At 48.4% G+C, this 22,110-nt stretch overlaps 1 protein-coding gene across 1 annotated transcript in view; it reads left to right on the top strand.

Moving 5' to 3' along the window:
* The window catches only part of MAPKAPK3 (MAPK activated protein kinase 3), a 48,310-nt gene extending 38,504 nt beyond the window's left edge, over positions 1-9,806 (top strand). The window contains exons 2-10 of the mRNA XM_040406995.1: positions 2,142-2,281; positions 3,032-3,096; positions 3,418-3,497; positions 5,580-5,706; positions 5,810-5,885; positions 6,202-6,326; positions 6,915-7,000; positions 8,255-8,335; positions 9,460-9,806. Coding sequence (XP_040262929.1) covers positions 2,142-2,281; positions 3,032-3,096; positions 3,418-3,497; positions 5,580-5,706; positions 5,810-5,885; positions 6,202-6,326; positions 6,915-7,000; positions 8,255-8,335; positions 9,460-9,612 — 933 coding nt within the window. The 3' untranslated portion in view covers positions 9,613-9,806. The remainder of the gene's footprint in view (positions 1-2,141; positions 2,282-3,031; positions 3,097-3,417; positions 3,498-5,579; positions 5,707-5,809; positions 5,886-6,201; positions 6,327-6,914; positions 7,001-8,254; positions 8,336-9,459) is intronic.
* Positions 9,807-22,110: the final 12,304 nt, after the last annotated feature.

The raw sequence follows: 22,110 nt of genomic DNA, 5'->3' as shown, positions 1-22,110 counted from the left end.
CAGCTCTGGAGTATAATACAGGATGTAACTCAGGATCAGTACAGGATAAGTAATGTACATCATTGATGCACAGAAGTACATTTGGCTGTTTGAGCAAAGGCCTATTGATAAGACTTCCATGGAGCCTATTGGATAATGGTGTTTTGGACTGAAAAAGTTCTGTGCACTAATTTAAAGGCACAGTACACCTGCAGTCTGAGAATGTTTAATGGAGTCTATTGTCCCCTTTCATTAGACATTGCAGGCTGTAGTGTCCATTAATGAGAAATCTTGATCCCATCGTTATTGCCTTCTATATGTGACTGATATCAGTCGCTCCTCTTATAACGCTTGTTCTTCTACCGTTCTGACAAATAAACACCTTTTATAGAAGTAATTCCAGTAATTTCCTTCATAGCAACAGAAGGAGGCATCTTGTTGTCAGCCGTGGTGGGGGTTGGGCGGGCACTGCGGAGACAAGAAGAACGGAGATGTTTTTTTCGCTTTTGTCTTCGCTGTTTTATAACCCTGACCCATGTGTTATATTTATCACGGTGCAGATGCTGATTCCCTCCTCCCTCTTCACCCAGATTTAGTGCAGAGATATCCGGTACAGGCCTGAGCCTCTAGGGCCTCTGTATCCTGATGCCTCTGCTCTGTGCCCGTCACTGCACTGATCACCCATCCACTATGGAATAGTTTACCACTCTCACCCACAGAGCACTCCCCAGTGCTGCACCTCCCACTGCACCTATGTCTCCAGCCTGTGCCAGTCACTGCACCAATACCGCTACCCTGTGTCAGTCACTTAATCAATACCGCTACCCTGTGTCAGTCACTGCACCTATGTCTCCACCCTGTGCCAGTCACTTAACCAATACCGCTACCCTGTGTCAGTCACTTAATCAATACCGCTACCCTGTGTCAGTCACTGCACCAATACCGCTACCCTGTGTCAGTCACTGCACCAACGTCTCCATCCTGTGCCAGTCACTGCACCTATGTCTCCACCCTGTGCCAGTCACTTAACCAATACCGCTACCCTGTGCCAGTCACTGCACCTATGTCTCCACCCTGTGTCAGTCACTGCACCATCTCCACCCTGTGCCAGTCCCTGCACCAACGTCTCCACCCTGTGCCAGTCCCTGCACCAACGTCTCCACCCTGTGCCAGTCACTGCACCATCTCCACCCTGTGCCAGTCACTGCACTGGTTACCCATCCACTACGGAATACCATCTCTATATATACCGCCCTACCCACACTCTGTGATCCAACACTAACATCCTCCATAATCTGAGCCTCCCGCTCCAGTCTACAGGACGTCTCCCGAGCTGCACCAGTTCTCTGGAATGTGATACCCGGGACAATCATCCCCAACATCCTCAGGTTAAATGTGCCCTAAAAACACATCTGTCACCACGGACCCTACATCCAGCAGTGACCCCACATAGATTGTAAGCTCTTGTGACCAGGTCCTCACTCCTCTATCTCCTCATAGATTGTAAGCTCTTGTGACCAGGTCCTCACTCCTCTATCTCCTCATAGACTGTAAGCTCTTGTGACCAGGTCCTCACTCCTCTATCTCCTCATAGATTGTAAGCTCTTGTGACTAGGTCTTCACTCCTCTATCTCCTCACATAGATTGTAAGCTCTTGTGACCAGGTCCTCACTCCTCTATCTCCTCATAGATTGTAAGCTCTTGTGATCAGGTCCTCACTCCTCTATCTCCTCATAGATTGTAAGCTCTTGTGATCAGGTCCTCGCTCCTCTATCTCCTCATAGATTGTAAGCTCTTGTGACCAGGTCCTCGCTCCTCTATCTCCTCATAGATTGTAAGCTCTTGTGACAAGGTCCTCGCTCCTCTATCTCCTCATAGATTGTAAGCTCTTGTTACCAGGTCCTCACTTCTCTATCTCCTCATAGATTGTAAGCTCTTGTTACCAGGTCCTCTCACATGTAATGTCTGATTCACTTTGTACATGTTCCCTCTGATTGTACGGCGCCGCTGAATATGTTGTCGCTATATGAAGACACAATTACACAGATGTGGACTGCTCAGAAAACCCGTAGACGCCCTGATGGCGGGAAGCGGTAGTTTATTATTATTCCTGTTGGTTTCATCTGGTCTGTATCCCGATCTCCTCCTCTGTGTCCCCCCAGATTCTCTACGACAGCCCTAAAGCCCGGCGAGAGGTGGAATACCACACCAGAGCGTCGGGGGGACCGCACATCGTGTCCGTTCTGGACGTCTATGAAAACATCCACAGAGGGAAGCGATGCCTGCTCATTGTCATGGAGTGGTGAGAAGGGCGCCGGCCAGGCATATACTGAATACCGCTACATAACGGCACCGTGTAATCGGATAAACCGCCACAGCGTAGTATAACCGTGACACAAAGTAACAGTATAATGCAACATGTCATATACCGTAACATAGCAGCACAGTGTAATGATAATCTAATAAACCGCAACAGTGTAGTCTATATATAACCGTATAACCCAGTGTAGTCTATATATAACCATATAACACAGTGTAGTCTATATATAACCGTATAACACAGTGTAGTCTATATATAACCGTATAACACAGTGTAGTCTATATATAACCGTATAACACAGTGTAGTCTATATATAACCGTATAACACAGTGTAGTCTATATATAACCGTATAACACAGTGTAGTCTATATATAACCGTATAACACAGTGTAGTCTATATATAACCGTATAACAGTGTAGTCTATATATAACCGTATAACCCAGTGTAACATTATATGTCGTATCATGTAACAGAATAGCAAACCCTCTATGTAATGTAGTAAACCGATACGGCGCAGTCCATATACAGTATAACACAGTGTAACATTGTATAATACCACAATGTCATATAATGCAGTGTCCCTAGACTGCAGCTCTCTAGGTGCAAAACTACAACTCCCATCATGGCCTGCCAATCCTACGTGGCGTACGACCTGAGAATGATCACTCCCATCCTCCACAGAATCTTACAGCAGCATCATACTGATCTCCTCTCCCGTATTTTGTACGCAGCATGCAGGGCGGCGAGCTCTTCACCCGGATCCAGAAACGAGGAGACCAGGCGTTCACGGAGCGAGGTGAGGACACTGTCATGGCGGCAAGAAGAAGAACATTCATAGTTTGAGAGGCTGAAAACCCACCCTGACCTGGTCCGGCTCACACAGCTGAGGGTTTGTTACAGTGTATTATTGTCATCAGCCTGGAGTCCAGGACAGATCTGTACTGCTCCTGTGTTGGATGCACAGTGGATTGTCTACACCGATACACTGTGACATCATATCAGCTGTGCGAGCAGAAGCAGATAGGATGAGCATTCAGCCACACATTTACAGTTTCTATTCACTGACTACAAGCAGAGATCTTGACAATCATTAATAATTATTCTTAATTGTCTCCAGAGGCGTCTGAAATTATGCGTGACATTGGAATGGCCATTCAGCATCTCCACGAGCTGAACATCGCTCACAGAGACGTAAAGGTATGTACCACAGATGTGGCCCCTGCAGTTATAGGGCCCATGGAGCATAGGACACCGCTCACGGGCTCTCTATGGAGTAAGTGAACCTGCATCTTGTGTCTCTTATCCTGACTGTTCTTACTGACGGCTGGTGATCTGGTGTCTTCTCCTGACTGTTCTTACTGACAGCTGGTGATCTGGTGTCTTATCCTGACTGTTCTTACTGACGGCTGGTGATCCGGTGTCTTATCCTGACTGTTCTTACTGACGGCTGGTGATCCATTGTCTTATCCTGACTGTTCTTACTGACGGCTGGTGATCTGGTGTCTTCTCCTGACTGTTCTTACTGACAGCTGGTGATCTGGTGCCTTATCTTGACTTTTCTTACTGACGGCTGGTGATCTGGTGTCTTATCCTGACTGTTCTTACTGACGGCTGGTGATCTGGTGTCTTATCCTGACTTTTCTTACTGACAGCTGGTGATCTGGTGCCTTATCTTGACTTTTCTTACTGACAGCTGGTGATCTGGTGTCTTATCCTGACTGTTCTTACTGACGGCTGGTGATCCATTGTCTTATTCTGACTGTTCTTACTGACGGCTGGTGATCCGGTGTCTTATCCTGACTGTTCTTACTGATGCCTGGTGATCTGGTGTCTTATCCTGACTGTTCTTACTGACGGCTGGTGATCTGGTGCCTTATCCTGACTGTTCTTACTGACGGCTGGTGATCTAGTGACATCCTGACTGTTCTTACTGACGACTGGTGATCTGGTGTCTTATCCTGACTGTTCTTACTGACGGCTGGTGATCTGGTGTCTTATCCTGACTGTTCTTACTGACGGCTGGGGATCTGGTGTCTTATCCTGACTGTTCTTACTGACGGCTGGTGATCTGGTGCCTTATCCTGACTGTTCTTACTGACGGCTGGTGATCTGGTGACATCCTGACTGTTCTTACTGACGGCTGGTGATCTGGTGTCTTATCCTGACTGTTCTTACTGACGGCTGGTGATCTGGTGCCTTATCCTGACTGTTCTTACTGACGGCTGGTGATCTGGTGTCTTATCCTGACTGTTCTTACTGACGGCTGGTGATCTGGTGTCTTATCCTGACTTTTCTTACTGACAGCTGGTGATCTGGTGCCTTATCTTGACTTTTCTTACTGACGGCTGGTGATCTGGTGTCTTATCCTGACTGTTCTTACTGACGGCTGGTGATCCATTGTCTTATTCTGACTGTTCTTACTGACGGCTGGTGATCCGGTGTCTTATCCTGACTGTTCTTACTGATGCCTGGTGATCTGGTGTCTTATCCTGACTGTTCTTACTGACGGCTGGTGATCTGGTGCCTTATCCTGACTGTTCTTACTGACGGCTGGTGATCTAGTGACATCCTGACTGTTCTTACTGACGACTGGTGATCTGGTGTCTTATCCTGACTGTTCTTACTGACGGCTGGTGATCTGGTGACATCCTGACTGTTCTTACTGACGGCTGGTGATCTGGTGTCTTATCCTGACTGTTCTTACTGACGGCTGGTGATCTGGTGCCTTATCCTGACTGTTCTTACTGACGGCTGGTGATCCGGTGTCTTATCCTGACTGTTCTTACTGACGGCTGGTGATCTGGTGTCTTATCCTGACTGTTCTTCCTGACGGCTGGTGATCCGGTGTCTTATCCTGACTGTTCTTCCTGACGGCTGGTGATCCGGTGTCTTATCCTGACTGTTCTTACTGACGGCTGGTGATCCGGTGTCTTATCCTGACTGTTCTTACTGACGGCTGGTGATCTGGTGTCTTATCCTGACTGTTCTTACTGACGGCTGGGGATCCGGTGTCTTATCCTGACTGTTCTTACTGACGGCTGGTGATCTGGTGTCTTATCCTGACTGTTCTTACTGACGGCTGGTGATCTGGTGTCTTATCCTGACTGTTCTTCCTGACGGCTGGTGATCCGGTGTCTTATCCTGACTGTTCTTACTGACGGCTGGTGATCTGGTGTCTTATCCTGACTGTTCTTACTGACGGCTGGTGATCTGGTGTCTTATCCTGACTGTTCTTACTGACGGCTGGTGATCCGGTGTGTCTTTTACTGGATTCCACAGCCTGAGAATCTCCTGTACACGTCCAAGGACACCAATGCGGAGCTGAAGATCACGGACTTTGGCTTTTCTAAGGAGACGCTGGTTCAGAACGCGCTGCAGACTCCGTGCTACACTCCGTACTATGTGGGTGAGTGCAGTGGGTGTATGTAGGGTGACATATAGACTTATGGTTCCAGCTGTGGCAGGACATTGCCGCAGACACATTGTAACAGCTCCTCTCCTCTTTTTAGCTCCTGAGGTATTGGGTCCAGAAAAGTACGACAAGTCATGTGACATGTGGTCACTGGGGGTCATCATGTACATCCTGTAAGTGTCACGCAGCGCGCCGCTGCTCCGTCACCGCCGCTCATCCATGTCTGCTCGCCCACTCTCCCGTCAAGTTGCAGCCATTTCCCAATGCTTTCAGCCTCGAGAAAAGCTGGGTGACAAACGCAACGGACACAACAGGGATTGCCACCCAGCTTTTCCAGGCTCCAGAACGGAACGTCTGCCTAGTTACGCAGCAGTTGGGGGACAGCAGGTGTATTGCGGCCATTCAGAAGCCTGGGAAAGCTGGGTGCCAAGTCTTGTAGGATCACCCAGCTTTCCCAGAAGCAGATCCAACCCTGTCTGTGATTCGCAGGCTCTGTGGTTACCCTCCATTCTACTCCAACACCGGGCAGGCCATCTCCCCTGGCATGAAGAAGAGGATCCGCATGGGGCAGTACGAATTCCCGGGACCCGAGTGGAACGACGTGTCGGAGGAAGGTACGCAGCCTTAAAGGGGCGGCAAAAAACTTGAGTGTTGGGTCAGATTTCCCGCTGCCAGGATAGCAGTGCTACGTTGGGATATACATTAATATCCGTAATCGGGCTCTTTTTATATAATATATATTAAAAGTTATGTTTTAATTGGTTATTGATTTCTTAAAGGGGCAGTGCTTTCTGTTTATCAGCAGTGAAGTAACTCTGCTAGCACTTTTGCTTTGCAATACAAATATAAAGTTATGTGATGTCATCTTCTCCAGTCACACCCAAAGCTGCTTTTAAAATTCTGCTTAGATCCACCCACGCTGACGCACATGTGACCTGAGTTCTAAACATAAGTCATTTGAGCTCCCACAATGCACTTCTCTGTGGAAAAAAGGAAACCAGCAGTATGGTTTGCTTTGGAGGTGATTGGAGTATAATACAGTAAAGCAGAGTTCTATATAGAGATCCCAACTAGACGGGTCCTGAGCGCAGGTGGAGCAGACCCTGTTGTAAGCCACGTATTTAGTGCTCACAATCCAGTGTTACACCTGTGGCAGCCACTGAGGAAACGTGTCTCACTTCTTTCCCCTCGGTCGCCATCAGCCAAACAGATGATCCAGCAGCTTCTGCGGACGGACCCGACGGAGCGGATGACGATCACCCAGTTCATGAACCACCCCTGGATAAACGTATGTGGAATGTGGTCGGAGACGTGTCCGTAAATTGGCTCCCGGCTGATGATAAATGTCGCACGTTAGGGTCAGAAGGAGACCGGGGAAGTGGGGGGGCTGAGAACTTAAAGGGGCCCTGGATAAAAACTAAAAGTGGCCTCGTGTTGTAGGTGGGCTCCAAATTGACAAGACTGTGGTGCAACACAAATATGCAAGGACAACAGAAGTAGTCAGGGCCAGCAATACCATAGTGCAGCACAAAGTACTGCCCCCGAGGAACCAAATATCACATTGCAGCACAAAATACCACCCCCAAGGAACCAAATATCAGAGTGCAGCACAAAGTACCACCCCCAAGGAACCAAATATCAGAGTGCAGCACAAAGTACCACCCCCAAGGAACCAAATATCACAGTGCAGCACAAAGTACCACCCCCAAGGAACCAAATATCACAGTGCAGCACAAAGTACCACCCCCAAGGAACCAAATATCAGAGTGCAGCACAAAGTACCGCCTCCAAGGAACCAAATATCTCAGTGCAGCACAAAGTACCGCCCCTGAGGAACATAATATCACAGTGCAGCACAAAATATCGCCCCTGAGGAAGCAAATATGACAGTGCAGCATAAAATACCACCCCTGAGGAACCAAATATGACAGTGCACCACAAAATATCACCCCAAGGAACCAAATATCACAGTGCAGCACAAAGTACCGCCCCTGAGGAACATAACATCACAGTGCAGCATAAAATATCGCCCCAAGGAACCAAATATCACAGTGCAGCACAAAGTACCGCCCCTGAGGAACATAATATCACAGTGCAGCATAAAATACCACCCCTGAGGAACCAAATATGACAGTGCAGCACAAAATAATGCCGCCCTTACCGCAGTATTCAGCTGTTTCACCTTCCTGAGGACAGTTGAGTTCAGGAGAGCACCTGTGGCCGTTGGCCAGATGCACGAGTAGCATTAGTTAACGCTGCGCTGAGAGCATCAGATCATTATGTACCCAGCCGGTGGCGATGAGGAGGGCTCGGAGAGCCTCCCTGGGCATCGATCCACTGGGAAATTTCCCTGTAGGGTCTATGGCTATTCTTTCCTTGGATTCAAACCTGATGATGTTTGTACGGTCTGTAGGGTTGTGTGGGGAGTCTCAGCCCTGTGGACACTTCAGGGTTACAACATTCTTTTCCTAGATGAAGGTTTCTGGTTTTATATCAGTCTAGTCGGATGTCAGGTCCTTGCTGACATTGTGTTTACTTGCAGCAATCTATGGCGGTCCCCCAGACCCCACTGTGCACGGCTCGTGTCCTGCAGGAGGACAAAGAACACTGGGAAGAAGTTAAGGTTAGTGGTCAATCCATGATCAACTCAACAAAATGATGGCTGAAACCTAGTCCTTTTCCTCCTGATCCCAAAAATCCTCCTCCTGATCTGCCCTCTTCCACTTGATCCTTTACTCCTGATCCCAGTCCTTCCCCTCCTGATCCCAGAACTCTTCCTCCAGATCCCAGACATCCTCCTCCTGTTCCCTGACCTTCTCCTTCTGGATGCTAGACATCCTCCTAATGATCCCAGACCTTCTCCTTCTGGATCCTAGACATCCTCCTCACGATCCCAGACCTCCTCCTTCTGAATCCTAGACCTCCTCCTCTTGATCCCAGACCTTCTCCTTCTGGATCCACGACATCCTTCCCCGAATCCCAGACCTCCTTCTTCTCCTAATCCCCTGGTTCTCTTCATTATTTCAAATATTATCCTGATCTTGTTCTCGATACCTGATCTTCTCCCTAATCCCAGATATTCTTCTCCTGATCTTCTTCCTAATCCCAAAAATTCTTCTCCTGATCTTTTTGCTGATCCTAGATATTCTTCTCCTGATCTTCCTCATCCCAGATATTGTTCTCCTGATCTTCTACCTGATCCCATATCTTCTTCTTCTGGTCTTCTTCCTGATCTTCTCCTGATCCTCTCCCTGATTCCAGATCATCTCCTGATCTCAGATCTTCCTCTGATTTCATCATTTCTACACTGGATGCTTTCTCTATGATGCCCATTATTCTACATATTTTAGCTCTTCTCCGATCTTCTCTCCTGTTCCTAGACTGTCTACCACTGGTTTTCTTCCTCTGATTTTCTTTCTGTTATCTCAGATCTTCTCTCTTGGATTCCAGTTGTCTTGATCTTGATATTCTCTCTGTGAACTCCATTTTCCCCTAGATTCCAGCTCTTCTTCTTGATCTCTGCCTGGTCCTTCCTCTGTTCCTTTTCTTATCTCCCTCGCTCTTATTCTTCTCTTCCACTTTCCGTGATCTCATTCCTTTATCTGATCTTTCTTCTATCCCTCAGCTCTTCTCCTCTTGGTCTTTTGTTTCTTGGCCCATTTTCCCTGGGAGCAGATCACCTGCATTCTTGTTGTCCGGTCCTCCTTTTCTGTGCTCTGATTGCTTGTTGTTTCCTTCTCTCCTCAGGAGGAGATGACCAGTGCTCTGGCCACCATGAGAGTTGACTATGACCAAGTGAAGATAAAAGATCTCAACTCGTCCACCAACAGGTTACTAAACAAACGCCGCAAGAAACAAAGTGATGGGAGTGCGGCCCCTCCTGGCTGCAACAACCAATAGGACTGTGAAGGAATCGCCGTGGGCGTCATGACTGTGCCGAATGAAGTGCTGTCTGAGGGGTGGAGTCTGTGTGCGACTTTTAAATTTTTTTATGGTCTTTTGTTTTACAGTAGAATATTTGTGGGGTCCGGCTCCCGGTGTGTACATACTTATACATATTTATGGAATCTGACTCTTGATAAAACATTTTTGTCTCAGGATATTGTGATGGTGATTTGTGTCCGTGTCCTCAAGTGTCCCCCACAAGGGGTAGTCCAAGGCGATGGTCTCCCTTTTTCCACATATGAATTAGAATGCAATACGTTTAACCACCTGACCCCTCTAGCCCCCCCCCCCCCCCCCCCCCCCCCGACTCCTCTGTCCCCCTCCAGACTTCTCTGTCCTCCTACGGACCACTCTGTCCCCCTCCAGACTCCTCTGCCCCCCACCCAGACTCCTCTGCCCCCCCCCCCAGACTCCTCTGTCCCCGTCCAGACTCCTCTGCCCCCCTCCAGACTCCTCTGCCCCCCCTTCCCCCAGACTCCTCTGTCCCCCTCCAGACTTCTCTGTCCTCCTCCGGACCACTCTGTCCCCCTCCAGACCTCTCTGTCCTCCTCCGGACCACTCTGTCCCCCTCCAGACCACTCTGTCCCCCTCCAGACCTCTCTGTCCTCCTCCGGACCACTCTGTCCCCCTCCAGACTTCTCTGTCCTCCTCCGGACCACACTGTCCCCCTCCAGACCACTCTGTCCCCCTCCAGACCACTCTGTCCCCCTCCAGACCTCTCTGTCCTCCTCCGGACCACTCTGTCCCCCTCCAGACTTCTCTGTCCTCCTCCGGACCACACTGTCCCCCTCCAGACCCCTCTGTCCCCCTCCAGACCACTCTGTCCCCCTCCAGACTTCTCTGTCCCCCTCCAGACCACTCTGTCCCCCTCCAGACTTCTCTGTCCTCCTCCGGACCACACTGTCCCCCTCCAGACTTCTCTGTCCTCCTCCGGACCACTCTGTCCCCCTCCAGACTTCTCTGTCCTCCTCCGGACCACACTGTCCCCCTCCAGACCCCTCTGTCCCCCTCCAGACCCCTCTGTCCCCCTCCAGACCCCTCTGAATGTGGATTCATGGCACCCACAGGCAGTGTGATGGCGACCTGTAGTGCCTGCCACCCATGTGGGAGATCTGGGAAACGCGCCAGAATAGAAGAGGACGACTCAGGGCTGAATTTATGGGGTTAATGATCTTTTCTCCATAAGCTGCCAAGGGCTGAGAGACGAATGGAGGATGAACTCTGATTATCCGGCGGATGATGGGGGTTCTGCTGGTGGGGAAGTAATTCATGGACGCGTCTGCTCACCTTCGGCAATGTTAGATTTTGGTAAATGTCAGTGCGAGCTCCGGAGCTGAATGAGCAGCGTCCATCCCTGGGCTGAGGTTCTGTGACGACCACCGATCCCCTGGAGAGGACGTGGCCTCCAAGATGCTGAAAATACAGAAAATCTGAGGCACAGCCCCCCCTCCAGCGTCTGTCAGACTACAAGTCCCAGCATGCCCGGCGGCAGGGTCCGCTGACCTCTGAACTCATATTCTCTGCATTTCCTGATGATTTATCCTGTCCAGATCTGTGCAGGTTCTGTGACATCGTCATCAGGGTTTACATGCCCCTTAGTGCTCCCTCACAATAGCGATGCCTCCTTAGTGCCCCCTTACAATAGCGACGCCCCCTTAGTGCCCCCTCACAATGGCGACGCCCCCTTAGTGCCCCCTCACAATAGCGACGCCCCCTTAGTGCCCCCTCACAATGGCGATGCCCCCTTAGTGACCCCTCACAATGGCGACGCCCCCTTAGTGCCCCTCCACAATAGCGACGCCCCCTTAGTGCCCCCTCACAATAGCGACGCCCCCTTAGTGCTCCCTCACAATAGCGATGCCTCCTTAGTGCCCCCTCACAATAGCGATGCCCCCTTAGTGCCCCCTCACAATGGCGACGCCCCCTTAGTGCCCCTCACAATAGTGATGCCTCCTTAGTGCCCCCTCACAATAGCGATGCCCCCTTAGTGCCCCCTCACAATAGCGATGCCCCCTTAGTGCCCCCTCACAATAGTGACGCCCCCTTAGTGCCCCCTCACAATAGCGATGCCTCCTTAGTGCCCCCTCACAATAGCGACGCCACCTTCGTGCTCCCTCACAATAGCGATGCCCCCTTAGTGCCCCCTCACAATAGTGACGCCCCCTTCGTGCCCCCTCACAATAGCGACGCCCCCTTAGTGCCCCCTCACATTGGTGACGCCTCCTTAGTGCCCCCTCACAATAGTGATGCCCCTGTAGCTTTACATACAGTACAGACCAAAAGTTTGGACACACCTTCTCATTCTAAGAGTTTTCTTTATTTTCATGACTATGAAGGCATCAAAACTATGAATTAACACATGTGGAATTATATACATAACAAACAAGTGTGAAACAACCGAAAATATGTCATATTCTAGGCTCTTCAAAGTAGCCACCTTTTGCTTTGATTACTGCTTTGCACACTCTTGGCATTCTCTTGATGAGCTTCAAGAGGTAGTCCCCTGAAATGGTCTTCACTTCACAGGTGTGCCCTGTCAGGTTTAATAAGTGGGATTTCTTGCCTTATAAATGGGGTTGGGACCATCAGTTGCATTGAGGAGAAGTCAGGTGGATACACAGCTGATAGTCCTACTGAATAGACTGTTAGAATTTGTATTATGGCAAGAAAATAGCAGCTAAGTAAAGAAAAACGAGTGGCCATCATTAATTTAAGAAATGAAGGTCAGTCAGTCAGCCGAAAAATTGGGAAAACTTTGAAAGTAAGGGCTATTTGACCATGAAGGAGAGTGATGGGGTGCTGCGCCAGATGACCTGGCCTCCACAGTCACCGGACCTGAACCCAATCGAGATGGTTTGGGGTGAGCTGGACCGCAGAGTGAAGGCAAAAGGGCCAACAAGTGCTAAGCATCTCTGGGAACTGCTTCAAGACTGTTGGAAGACCATTTCAGGGGACTACCTCTTGAAGCTCATCAAGAGAATGCCAAGAGTGTGCAAAGCAGTAATCAAAGCAAAAGGTGGCTACTTTGAAGAACCCAGAATATGACATATTTTCAGTTGTTTCACACTTGTTTGTTATGTATATAATTCCACATGTGTTAATTCATAGTTTTGATGCCTTCATAGTCATGAAAATAAAGAAAACTCTTAGAATGAGAAGGTGTGTCCAAACTTTTGGTCTGTACTGTATATACCAATGTTTTATGGGTGGGGCTTACATTAGCCTCGCCCATTTTCAGCCCCAGTCATTCCTATAGGGCACATCACCCCTGGCCTGAGCGCAGCAGACCCGATGACATCACTGCACCACCTCAGCCTCCGGGGTGCATGGTGGAGCTGACAGGCTGAGTCCTCTGGAGGAACATACAGGTGAAATCTGGACCTGAAGCAGCATTCCCGGGTCTGCGGGCGAAATCCAGGACAGTCCTGCTGGATCCGGGGAGGTTTAGAGCTACAGAACTTATCATTAACCCTGCTGTGTGCCTGCTCCCCGGGCAGCGGGGGCGGCTAGTTTCTGCTCTGCCCGTCCTACTCACTGCCGCAGACTTCTATGCTTCCCACAGGCGCATAGCGTCCTGACCTTTACCCTGGCGTCAGGGCGTTCGGTGCGGGGCTCAAGGCTGGCACTGCCACCTCTCTCAAAGAAAGTAGAAAGAAAGATGAGGCGGCTCCAGCCTTGACCCCGACACAATGTCCTCCTCCTGGGGACCTTACTAAGCTCTGGGCCACAAGGCACAGGCCATGCTGAGGTGACATCTGCTACATTTCTTCTGTCCTCCTCACATGTGATGGGCAGAAGGTGACAGATAAGCTCCCTCCCAGGATGGGGGGTAAGAGCTGACTATAGGGAGTATACGCCAACACATGAGCGTAGCGTACAGGATACATCCTGCCACGCTAACTGACCAGCGATGCCACATTCAGTCTGGTGAGGTGGATGAAGATGGATGCTACTTGTCCTTGGGAAGATCCTGAAAAAGATGGCTGCCATGAGACAATTCTAATATTACATGCTAGCTAACTATCACCAAAAAATAGGACCATAATCTTCACATAGTGAAAATCGATAAACTGCATTAACAATGTATAAAAAATACATACCTGATGATAAAAGGCAGCACAAAGGTGGAACACAACAGGCGAGGCACAGGAGCCAAGGAGGGGCCGAGAGGTCCGCACGCCGAAATCAGGGGGAAAGTTGTAAGATGGTAAACACCAAGATACCTCAGGACAATGAGCCCCAGACAAAACGAAATGGAGGCAAATGGGAGGATGGAAAAGGGTTAATGAGCATTCCCTGAGTGGTGTGTCGGTCCCTCCGCCACCTCCTGACCCAACGCCGTTTCACCAGTAATCAGGCTTCTTCCGGGGATATGGGACAATGGACAAACCCTCCCCCATTATACTGCCCACACAGGTGTGTAAGGAGACAATTAAAAACTTTAGTAACACCTCTACCAATGACTGTGGAGCTTCAAAACTTGTGGACCAATCGGCGATATCAATACCCAGGATGGGGGCAGAACCAAACTGAGGCGGCGGGCATGTGGCAAAGCACATGACCGCAGCGTCAGAGAAAACGAATCAATGCCCTTATTAGAAAGGGATGGCCAATCTGCTGAGGGAGGAGTTAGTGTGGCAGGAATCTCACGTGGTAGGCCGCATGACCGCACCGTCACTAGCCAGACATTGCCACGCCTCACTATAAGCCAGCACCAGAGGCGGGACGAATATGACGTGGCGGTCACGTGACGAGGCACATGACATAACGGCCACCGCCTCCACCCAGAACAGGCAGTCAATCGGCATGCAGAGAAGCACTAGGGGCGGAGTAATTCTGATGAGGCGTTCACGTGACTCAGCGCGTGACCGCAAGGCCACACAAACACGCGGACCACGCCTCCCGCCAAGTATTTTACAGGTAATAGATATAATATAAGGTGCAGCCGATCAAGCGGATAAGAGACCTTATAACTGAGGATCCAAATCATGATTTTCTCACAAAGGGCTAATAAGTGGAGACAGCCAAGTAACAATCCACGGTTACAATATTACCATATAAGGCATTGTTCTCCGAGAGGGCGGCGATAGAATCCATGCATTCAGTGACAATATAGTGCCGATACTCAATCAGAGGCACTATCGCTATAAAGTGCAATGTGCGATCACATGTGTTATATATTGTCAATATGACAAAGATATAAGTCCAAAAAAAAAACCAAAAAAACTTGACATTATATATACACAGAACATCTGCACAATATGATAACAGATTGCATAACATATAGAGTTATACATATAAATAGTAGTAAAGAAACAGGGAAGGGGGTGAGGAGGTGAAAGAGGGCACGGTGAACAGAACAACACCAAAGGCTGGAAATATGATAATAAAAAGAATTTTTGGCAATCCTGTGTAAAAGAGACATATACACCAAAAAAGTTCACGGGCTGTCAAGATTGTTTTATAATCTCATAGCTAAAGAAGGTCGCGATATTATTCGATCCAAAGTGGGTTGCAAACAAAAAAAGTTTCCAAAGGAGGTTATATGCAGTCACGCTTCCACTAATATAGTCCACCGCTCCAGGTGATGTCGTAGGTGGTACTAAATATGAATAAAGAAAACACAACAGGTTAAAAACAGGGGGATGAAGGAGGAAAAAATTGGAAACAGTTAAAAACACGGGACCCAGGATGCGCAGAGGTGCCCCAAGAACACTCAAATTGTATATATAGACTTATCTTATTACAGAAAAGGGGCAAAGGACATGTCCTCATTTAGTCCCCTGGGTGTCATACAATCTAACTCATGAATCCAACGCACTTCTTTTTGTGCCAAGATCTTTTTCCAATTACCGCCACGTAGTGTGATATACACCCTATCGATGCCTCGGATTCTAAACAGGGTGCTGTCACAGTCGTGATGAAACAGTTTAAAATGTTTTGGAATAGTTTTTAACAGAGTGATATCGTTTTCATCCTTGGCAGCCTCAATACCTAGGATGTGTTCACGTGTCCTCCTCTTAAGTTCTCTAGAGGTCAACCCAACGTAAATACATTGGCATGGACACATCCCCAAATATATCGCACCAGGTGTGTTACACGTGATGGTATGTGTAATGGTCTACTGTTTGCTGTTCGTAAATGGGTTACCAAAAGTGGAGACTCCATCGATATTAGAACATGCCACACACATCCCCATTTGGGACCTTTTGAGTCAGGATTCAACTTTATCTGGTGGCCTGGATGGTAGCTATTCACCAGAAGATCTTTTAGATTTTTTGTGCGTCTGTACGTAATAGACGGACGAGTAGGTAATATTTTTGCCAGAGTGGAGTCCAGTTGTAGTATCTCCCAATGTTTTGTGTATTCCGAATTAATTTCCACTGTGGGTTATAAGAAGTAATGAACCACACCTTGTCGGCTTGGTTGTGTCGTTGACGCTTTTCTACCAATAGTGGGTCTCTTTGTGCTTGTTTAGCCTTTTGATGACATTGTGCAATATTCGCCTCTGAATAGCCACGATCCGAAAACCTTTGATGCAAGTCCCGGGACTGTCTATTGAATGCTTCATCTGTTGAACAGATCCTCCTGGCCCTCAGAAATTGGCCATACGTGACATGTAAAATCTAATTAGTAGATGTCGCCTTACGGAACAAGTCGGTGGATATCTTCCCAGACTCCTCTACCAAAATCTGTACGTCAAGGAAGTCAAGATGGGTCTTATCAATCCTAGACGTCAGCGTGATGTTCCGGTTGTTACGATTAAGTTGTCCCACCAGGTCGGTGAATCCAGACTGTGGGCCCTGCCACACGACGAAGATATCGTCAATGTAGCGGGCCCACATCTGGACACCACCGATGTCACCATATACCTCCGCGAGGAACACCTCCTTCTCCCACAGCCCCAGGAACAGGTTGGCATAGGACGGCGCACAGGCCGCCCCCATAACTGTTCCCTGGAGCTGTAGGTAGAAGGCGTCCCCGAAGAGGAAAAAATTGTGAGTCAGGACAAGAGTTCCATAATAAACTCTTCTAGGTCATCTTCTATGCTGGTCATAGACAAAAAGAAGCGGACCGCCTCCAGGCCATCCTTATGGTGAATGCTGGTATATAGCGAATCGACATCACATGAGGCAATCCGCATATCCGATTTAAGGTGCAGATCATTGAGACGGCGTAAAAAGTCAGTCGTGTCCTTCACGAATGATGGGAGTTGTTCCACAAGAGGCTGCACTATAAAATCGATGAATTTACAAGCTGGTTCACATAGATTGCCCTTCCCGGATACAATGGGACGTCCAGGAGGACATATCCCATTTTTGTGGATTTTGGGAAGTAAGTATAGGCACGCCACTTTAGGGTATTCAGGAACCAAGCTTTGGGCTTGTCTTTTAGTGATAATACTATTATCCCCAGCACGTTCCACGAGAGCACCCGATTCTCGTTTATACTGTTCACTAGGGTTAAATGTCAATCGTTTATAACAAGTGGGATCCCTGAGTTCCTTTTCGTAAGCATCTCTCGGCCACACTACCACATTAAACACCAAATCCTTCATTTTTTGTAATTCTTTGACAGCCTTTCTTGGTGTGAAGGTCAGATTATTCAGTCTCGTTGGATTCGTTGCTGCAATTTTATGGAGATCTCGAGTGACAAGCTGTACGAAGGCCTGGATATTGGGATACAGATTAAGTGCGGGAAACCTCGTTGACTTGGGTAAGAGAGAAGATGGAAACTTACCACAAGGCCCATCTGGCTTCGGTTCCTGCTCCTCCATCAGACTGCTCCCTTCTCTTGTGTAGTAAAGAGTCCTTGCGACACTTCTTTGGTAGAGAACATCTTTTTAAAAATCAGTTTTCGAGAGAAGAGATTAAGATCTTTTATTGCTGTGAAGCAATCAAAATAATCAGATGGGACAAATGATAAGCCAAGACTTAATATATACAAATGTGACTTGGACAATACTTTGTCCGATAAGTTAATTACCCATGCTAGCTAACTAGAAGCTATTAACATAAATGGCCATTAGATGGCGCTACAGCAGCATAATACTGGCACACATACTAGATACTTGTTAGACCCAGTTCACATGTCAGTGACATTGAGCCAAAACCAGTAGTGAAGCCTCCGCAGAGATCAGGTGTAAGGGGGAGATCTGCTCCGGGTCTGACCAATAACTGAGCCTTAAAGGAGGTCATGTTTTAAGCTGATTATATGGCTCTGCGGGAGGCGGATACTTGACACTGATGGTTCCCGGGTTTAGTTTTTCAGAGTCTCCAAACTACCAAAAACTAAGTTATAAAGATATGCAATTTGCCTATTGCAGCTGCCCCTTGCTCCTCGCCTTATTGCGCCTGACTCCTCCCCTCCGTATCCTCCGGCCAGCCCTGTATCCTTGCAGCGTCATTCTCGTCTTCACTGCCGAGCCCGGGCATGTGCAGTACATAGGACTGCAGGTGACATCTATCTGTGGTGTTACATAGGACTGCAGGTGACATCTACTACATTATGTGTACTCAGAGAGTTATCACTGTGCTATCTGTGGTGTTACATAGGACTGCAGGTGACATCTACTACATTATCTGTACACAGAGCTTTATCACTGTGTTATCTGTGGTGTTACATAGGACTGCAGGTGACATCTACTACATTATCTGTACTCAGAGGGTTATCAGTGTGTTATCTGTGGTGTTACATAGGACTGCAGGTGACATCTACTACATTATCTGTACTCAGAGAGGCATCACTGTGTTATCTGTGGTGTTACATAGGACTGCAGGTTACATCTACTACATTATCTGTACTCAGAGAGTTATCACTGTGTTATCTGTGGTGTTACATAGGACTGCAGGTGACATCTACTACATTATCTGCACTCAGAGAGTTATCACTGTGTTATCTGTGGTGTTACATAGGACTGCAGGTGACATCTACTACATTATCTGTACTCGGAGAGTTATCACTGTGTTATCTGTGGTGTTACATAGGACTGCAGGTGACATCTACTACATTATCTGCACTCAGAGAGTTATCACTGTGTTATCTGTGGTGTTACATAGGACTGCAGGTGACCTCTACTACATTATCTGTACTCAGAGAGTTATCACTGTGCTATCTGTGGTGTTACATAGGACTGCAGGTGACATCTACTACATTATCTGTACTCAGAGAGCTATCACTGTGTTATCTGTGGTGTTACATAGGACTGCAGGTGACATCTACTACATTATCTGTACTCAGAGAGTTATCACTGTGTTATCTGTAGTGTTACTGTCACGGCTGTATGGGAGCAACAAGATCATACACAGGAAATAGAGCTACTGACCGGACCCAAACTAGGGAGGATAAAGGGTGACCCCTGTCAGACCCTCAAAGCTCTCCCTATGCTGCTAAAGCACATGCCCGGATCCAAATGGTGGAACGAGGCATGCCCGCGTACCTAAGACTGATGACCACTGTAACCCCTACAATAGTGGAAGGGGCACGGCCACCGGTGCCCTGCTCAGTATATGGAGGGAACCGTGGTCGCCTCAGATCCAGTCAGAAAATAAACAGATACACAACAATGTCTGCACACTTAGCTGAAGGAGCTGCAGCAGCAGAGAAGACGGATCCAAAGACAGCTGGCAATATCCGGAGTACTTGCTGCAGCAGAACACAGGTCCAGTGAAATGATAGCTTACAAGTGAAGATACTCAAGCAAGAGCTACAACTCAAATGAGAAATATAATCCACACCCTACAAAAGGAGGAGGGGGGATTTAAAGGCAGGGAAATCAAACGCAGGAGGAACAGCTGGGAGGAAGGAAACAAAGTAAAGACCTCATCACAGGGGCGGAGAAACAGAGCAGTGAGAACTCCTCCAAGCTCTAGTAGTGACATCATCACAGGGGCGGAGAAACAGAGCAGTGAGAACTCCTCCAAGCTCTAGTAGTGACATCATCACAGGGGTGGAGAAACAGAGCTGTGAGAACGTCCCAAAGCTCTGGTAGTGACAGTACTCCCCCCTCTACGGGTGGACTCCGGACACCCAGGACCCACCTTCTCAGGATGAGCCCTATGAAATGCCCTGATGAGGCGAGTGGCTTTAATGTCCGACACCGGAACCCACATCCTCTCCTCAGGACCATAACCCTTCCAATGAACGAGGTACTGAAGAGAACCGCGGACAATGCGAGAGTCCACAATTCTGGAAACCTCAAACTCCAGATTGCCATCAACCAAAATCGGAGGAGGCAAAGAGGAGGGTACCGTGGACTGGACATATGGTTTTAAGAGAGATCTGTGAAATACATTATGTATCTTCCAAACTCGTGGAAGATCAAGACGGAAGGCAACAGGATTGACGACTGACAAGATTTTATAAGGCCCAATAAACTTGGGACCCAATTTCCAGGAGGGAACCTTCAGTTTAATATTTCTTGTAGACAACCACACCAGATCACCCACATTCAGTTCCGGACCAGGCACACGTCTCTTATCAGCCACACGCTTATACTTCTCACTCATCTTTCTAAGATTACTCTGAATCTTTTGCCAAATGGTAGACAAAGACGAGGAAAATCTCTCCTCCTCAGGTAAACCAGAAAGAGCCCCTCCTGAGAATGTCCCAAACTGCGGATGGAACCCATATGCACCAAAGAATGGTGACTTATCAGAAGATTCCTGACGACGGTTGTTCAGAGCAAACTCAGCAAGAGGGAGAAATGAACACTAATCCTCCTGGTTCTCTGCCACAAAACAGCGCAAATATGTCTCCAGATTCTGATTGAGGCGCTCAGTCTGACCATTCGACTGCGGGTGAAAAGCAGAAGAGAAGGACAGCCGAACCCCCAGGCGAGAACAGAAAGCCTTCCAGAATCTGGACACAAACTGCGTGCCTCTATCGGAAACAATATCAGAGGGAATGCCGTGCAATTTAACAATATGGTCGACAAAAGCTTGCGCCAACGTTTTAGCATTGGGTAAACCAGGGAAAGGTACGAAATGAGCCATCTTGCTAAAACGGTCCACCACCACCAGGATCACCGACTTCCCTGAGGAACGAGGAAGATCCGTGATAAAGTCCATGGACAGGTGTGTCCAAGGACGAGACGGTATGGGTAACGGGAGAAGGGAACCTGAAGGCCGTGAACGAGGGACCTTAGAGCGAGCGCACGTCTCACAAGCAGCCACAAAACCCTCCACCGACTTACGAAGAGCCGGCCACCAAAATCTCCGAGCAATGAGATCTACCGTGGCTCTACTCCCGGGGTGACCAGCAAGAACAGTATCATGATGCTCCTTGAAGAGTTTGTGACGTAGCTCAGGAGGCACAAACAACTTCCCAGAAGGACAACGGGCAGGTGCCTCAGTCTGGGCAGCCTGGACCTCGGCCTCCAAATCAGAATATAGAGCAGAAACAACTACCCCCTCCGCCAAAATGGGACCCGGGTCCTCAGAGTTTCCTCCTCCCGGAAAACAGCGAGAGAGAGCATCAGCCTTCACATTTTTGATCCCAGGGCGGAATGTGACAACAAAATTGAATCTGGAGAAGAACAGAGACCATCTGGCCTGTCTCGGATTCATACGCCTGGCCGACTCCAAGTATGCCAGATTCTTATGGTCGGTAAAAACGGTGATAGGGTGCCTGGCCCCCTCCAACCAATGGCGCCATTCCTCGAAAGCCAACTTGATGGCCAACAATTCCCTATCTCCCACATCATAGTTTCTCTCTGCCGGGGAGAGTTTTTTAGAGAAAAAGGCACAGGGTCGCCATTTGGCAGGAGAAGGGCCCTGGGACAAAACCGCACCCACACCCACCTCGGAAGCATCCACCTCAACAATAAAAGGTAAGGAAACATCGGGATGCACCAAGACGGGAGCAGACGCAAAACTCTCTTTAATCTTAGAAAAAGCTGCAAGCGCCTCCTCCGACCAAGAGGAAAGATCCGCCCCCTTTTTTGTCATGTCAGTAAGGGGTTTGACCACAGAGGAATAATTCAAAATGAACTTTCTGTAATAGTTCGCAAAACCCAGAAAGCGCATCAATGCCTTCTGATTCTCAGGAAGCTCCCACTCAAGTACAGCACGGACCTTCTCCGGATCCATGCGAAAACCAGAAGCAGAGAGGAGAAAACCCAGAAATTGAATCTCCGATACCATAAAAATTTCTCCAGCTTGGCGTACAATTTATTTTCCCGCAGAATCTGCAGAACCTGAAAAAGATGATCCTGATGGGTCTGAACATCAGGGGAAAAAATCTAAATATCATCAAGATACACCAATACAAATTTCCCCATTAAATGATAGAAAATACTATTAACAAAATGCTGAAAGACGGCCGGAGCATTCATCAGGCCAAAAGGCATAACGAGATTCTCGAAATGCCCGTTAGGGGTATTAAAGGCCGTTTTACATTCATCCCCCTCTCTGACCCTGACCAGGTTGTACGCGCCTCTCAAATCCAATTTGG

Source organism: Bufo bufo, chromosome 9 (assembly GCF_905171765.1).
Source record: "Bufo bufo chromosome 9, aBufBuf1.1, whole genome shotgun sequence".
NCBI lineage: Eukaryota > Metazoa > Chordata > Amphibia > Anura > Bufonidae > Bufo > Bufo bufo.
The sequence above is the reverse complement of the archived record's forward strand: the minus strand, read 5'-3'. Positions and strand labels throughout refer to the sequence as shown.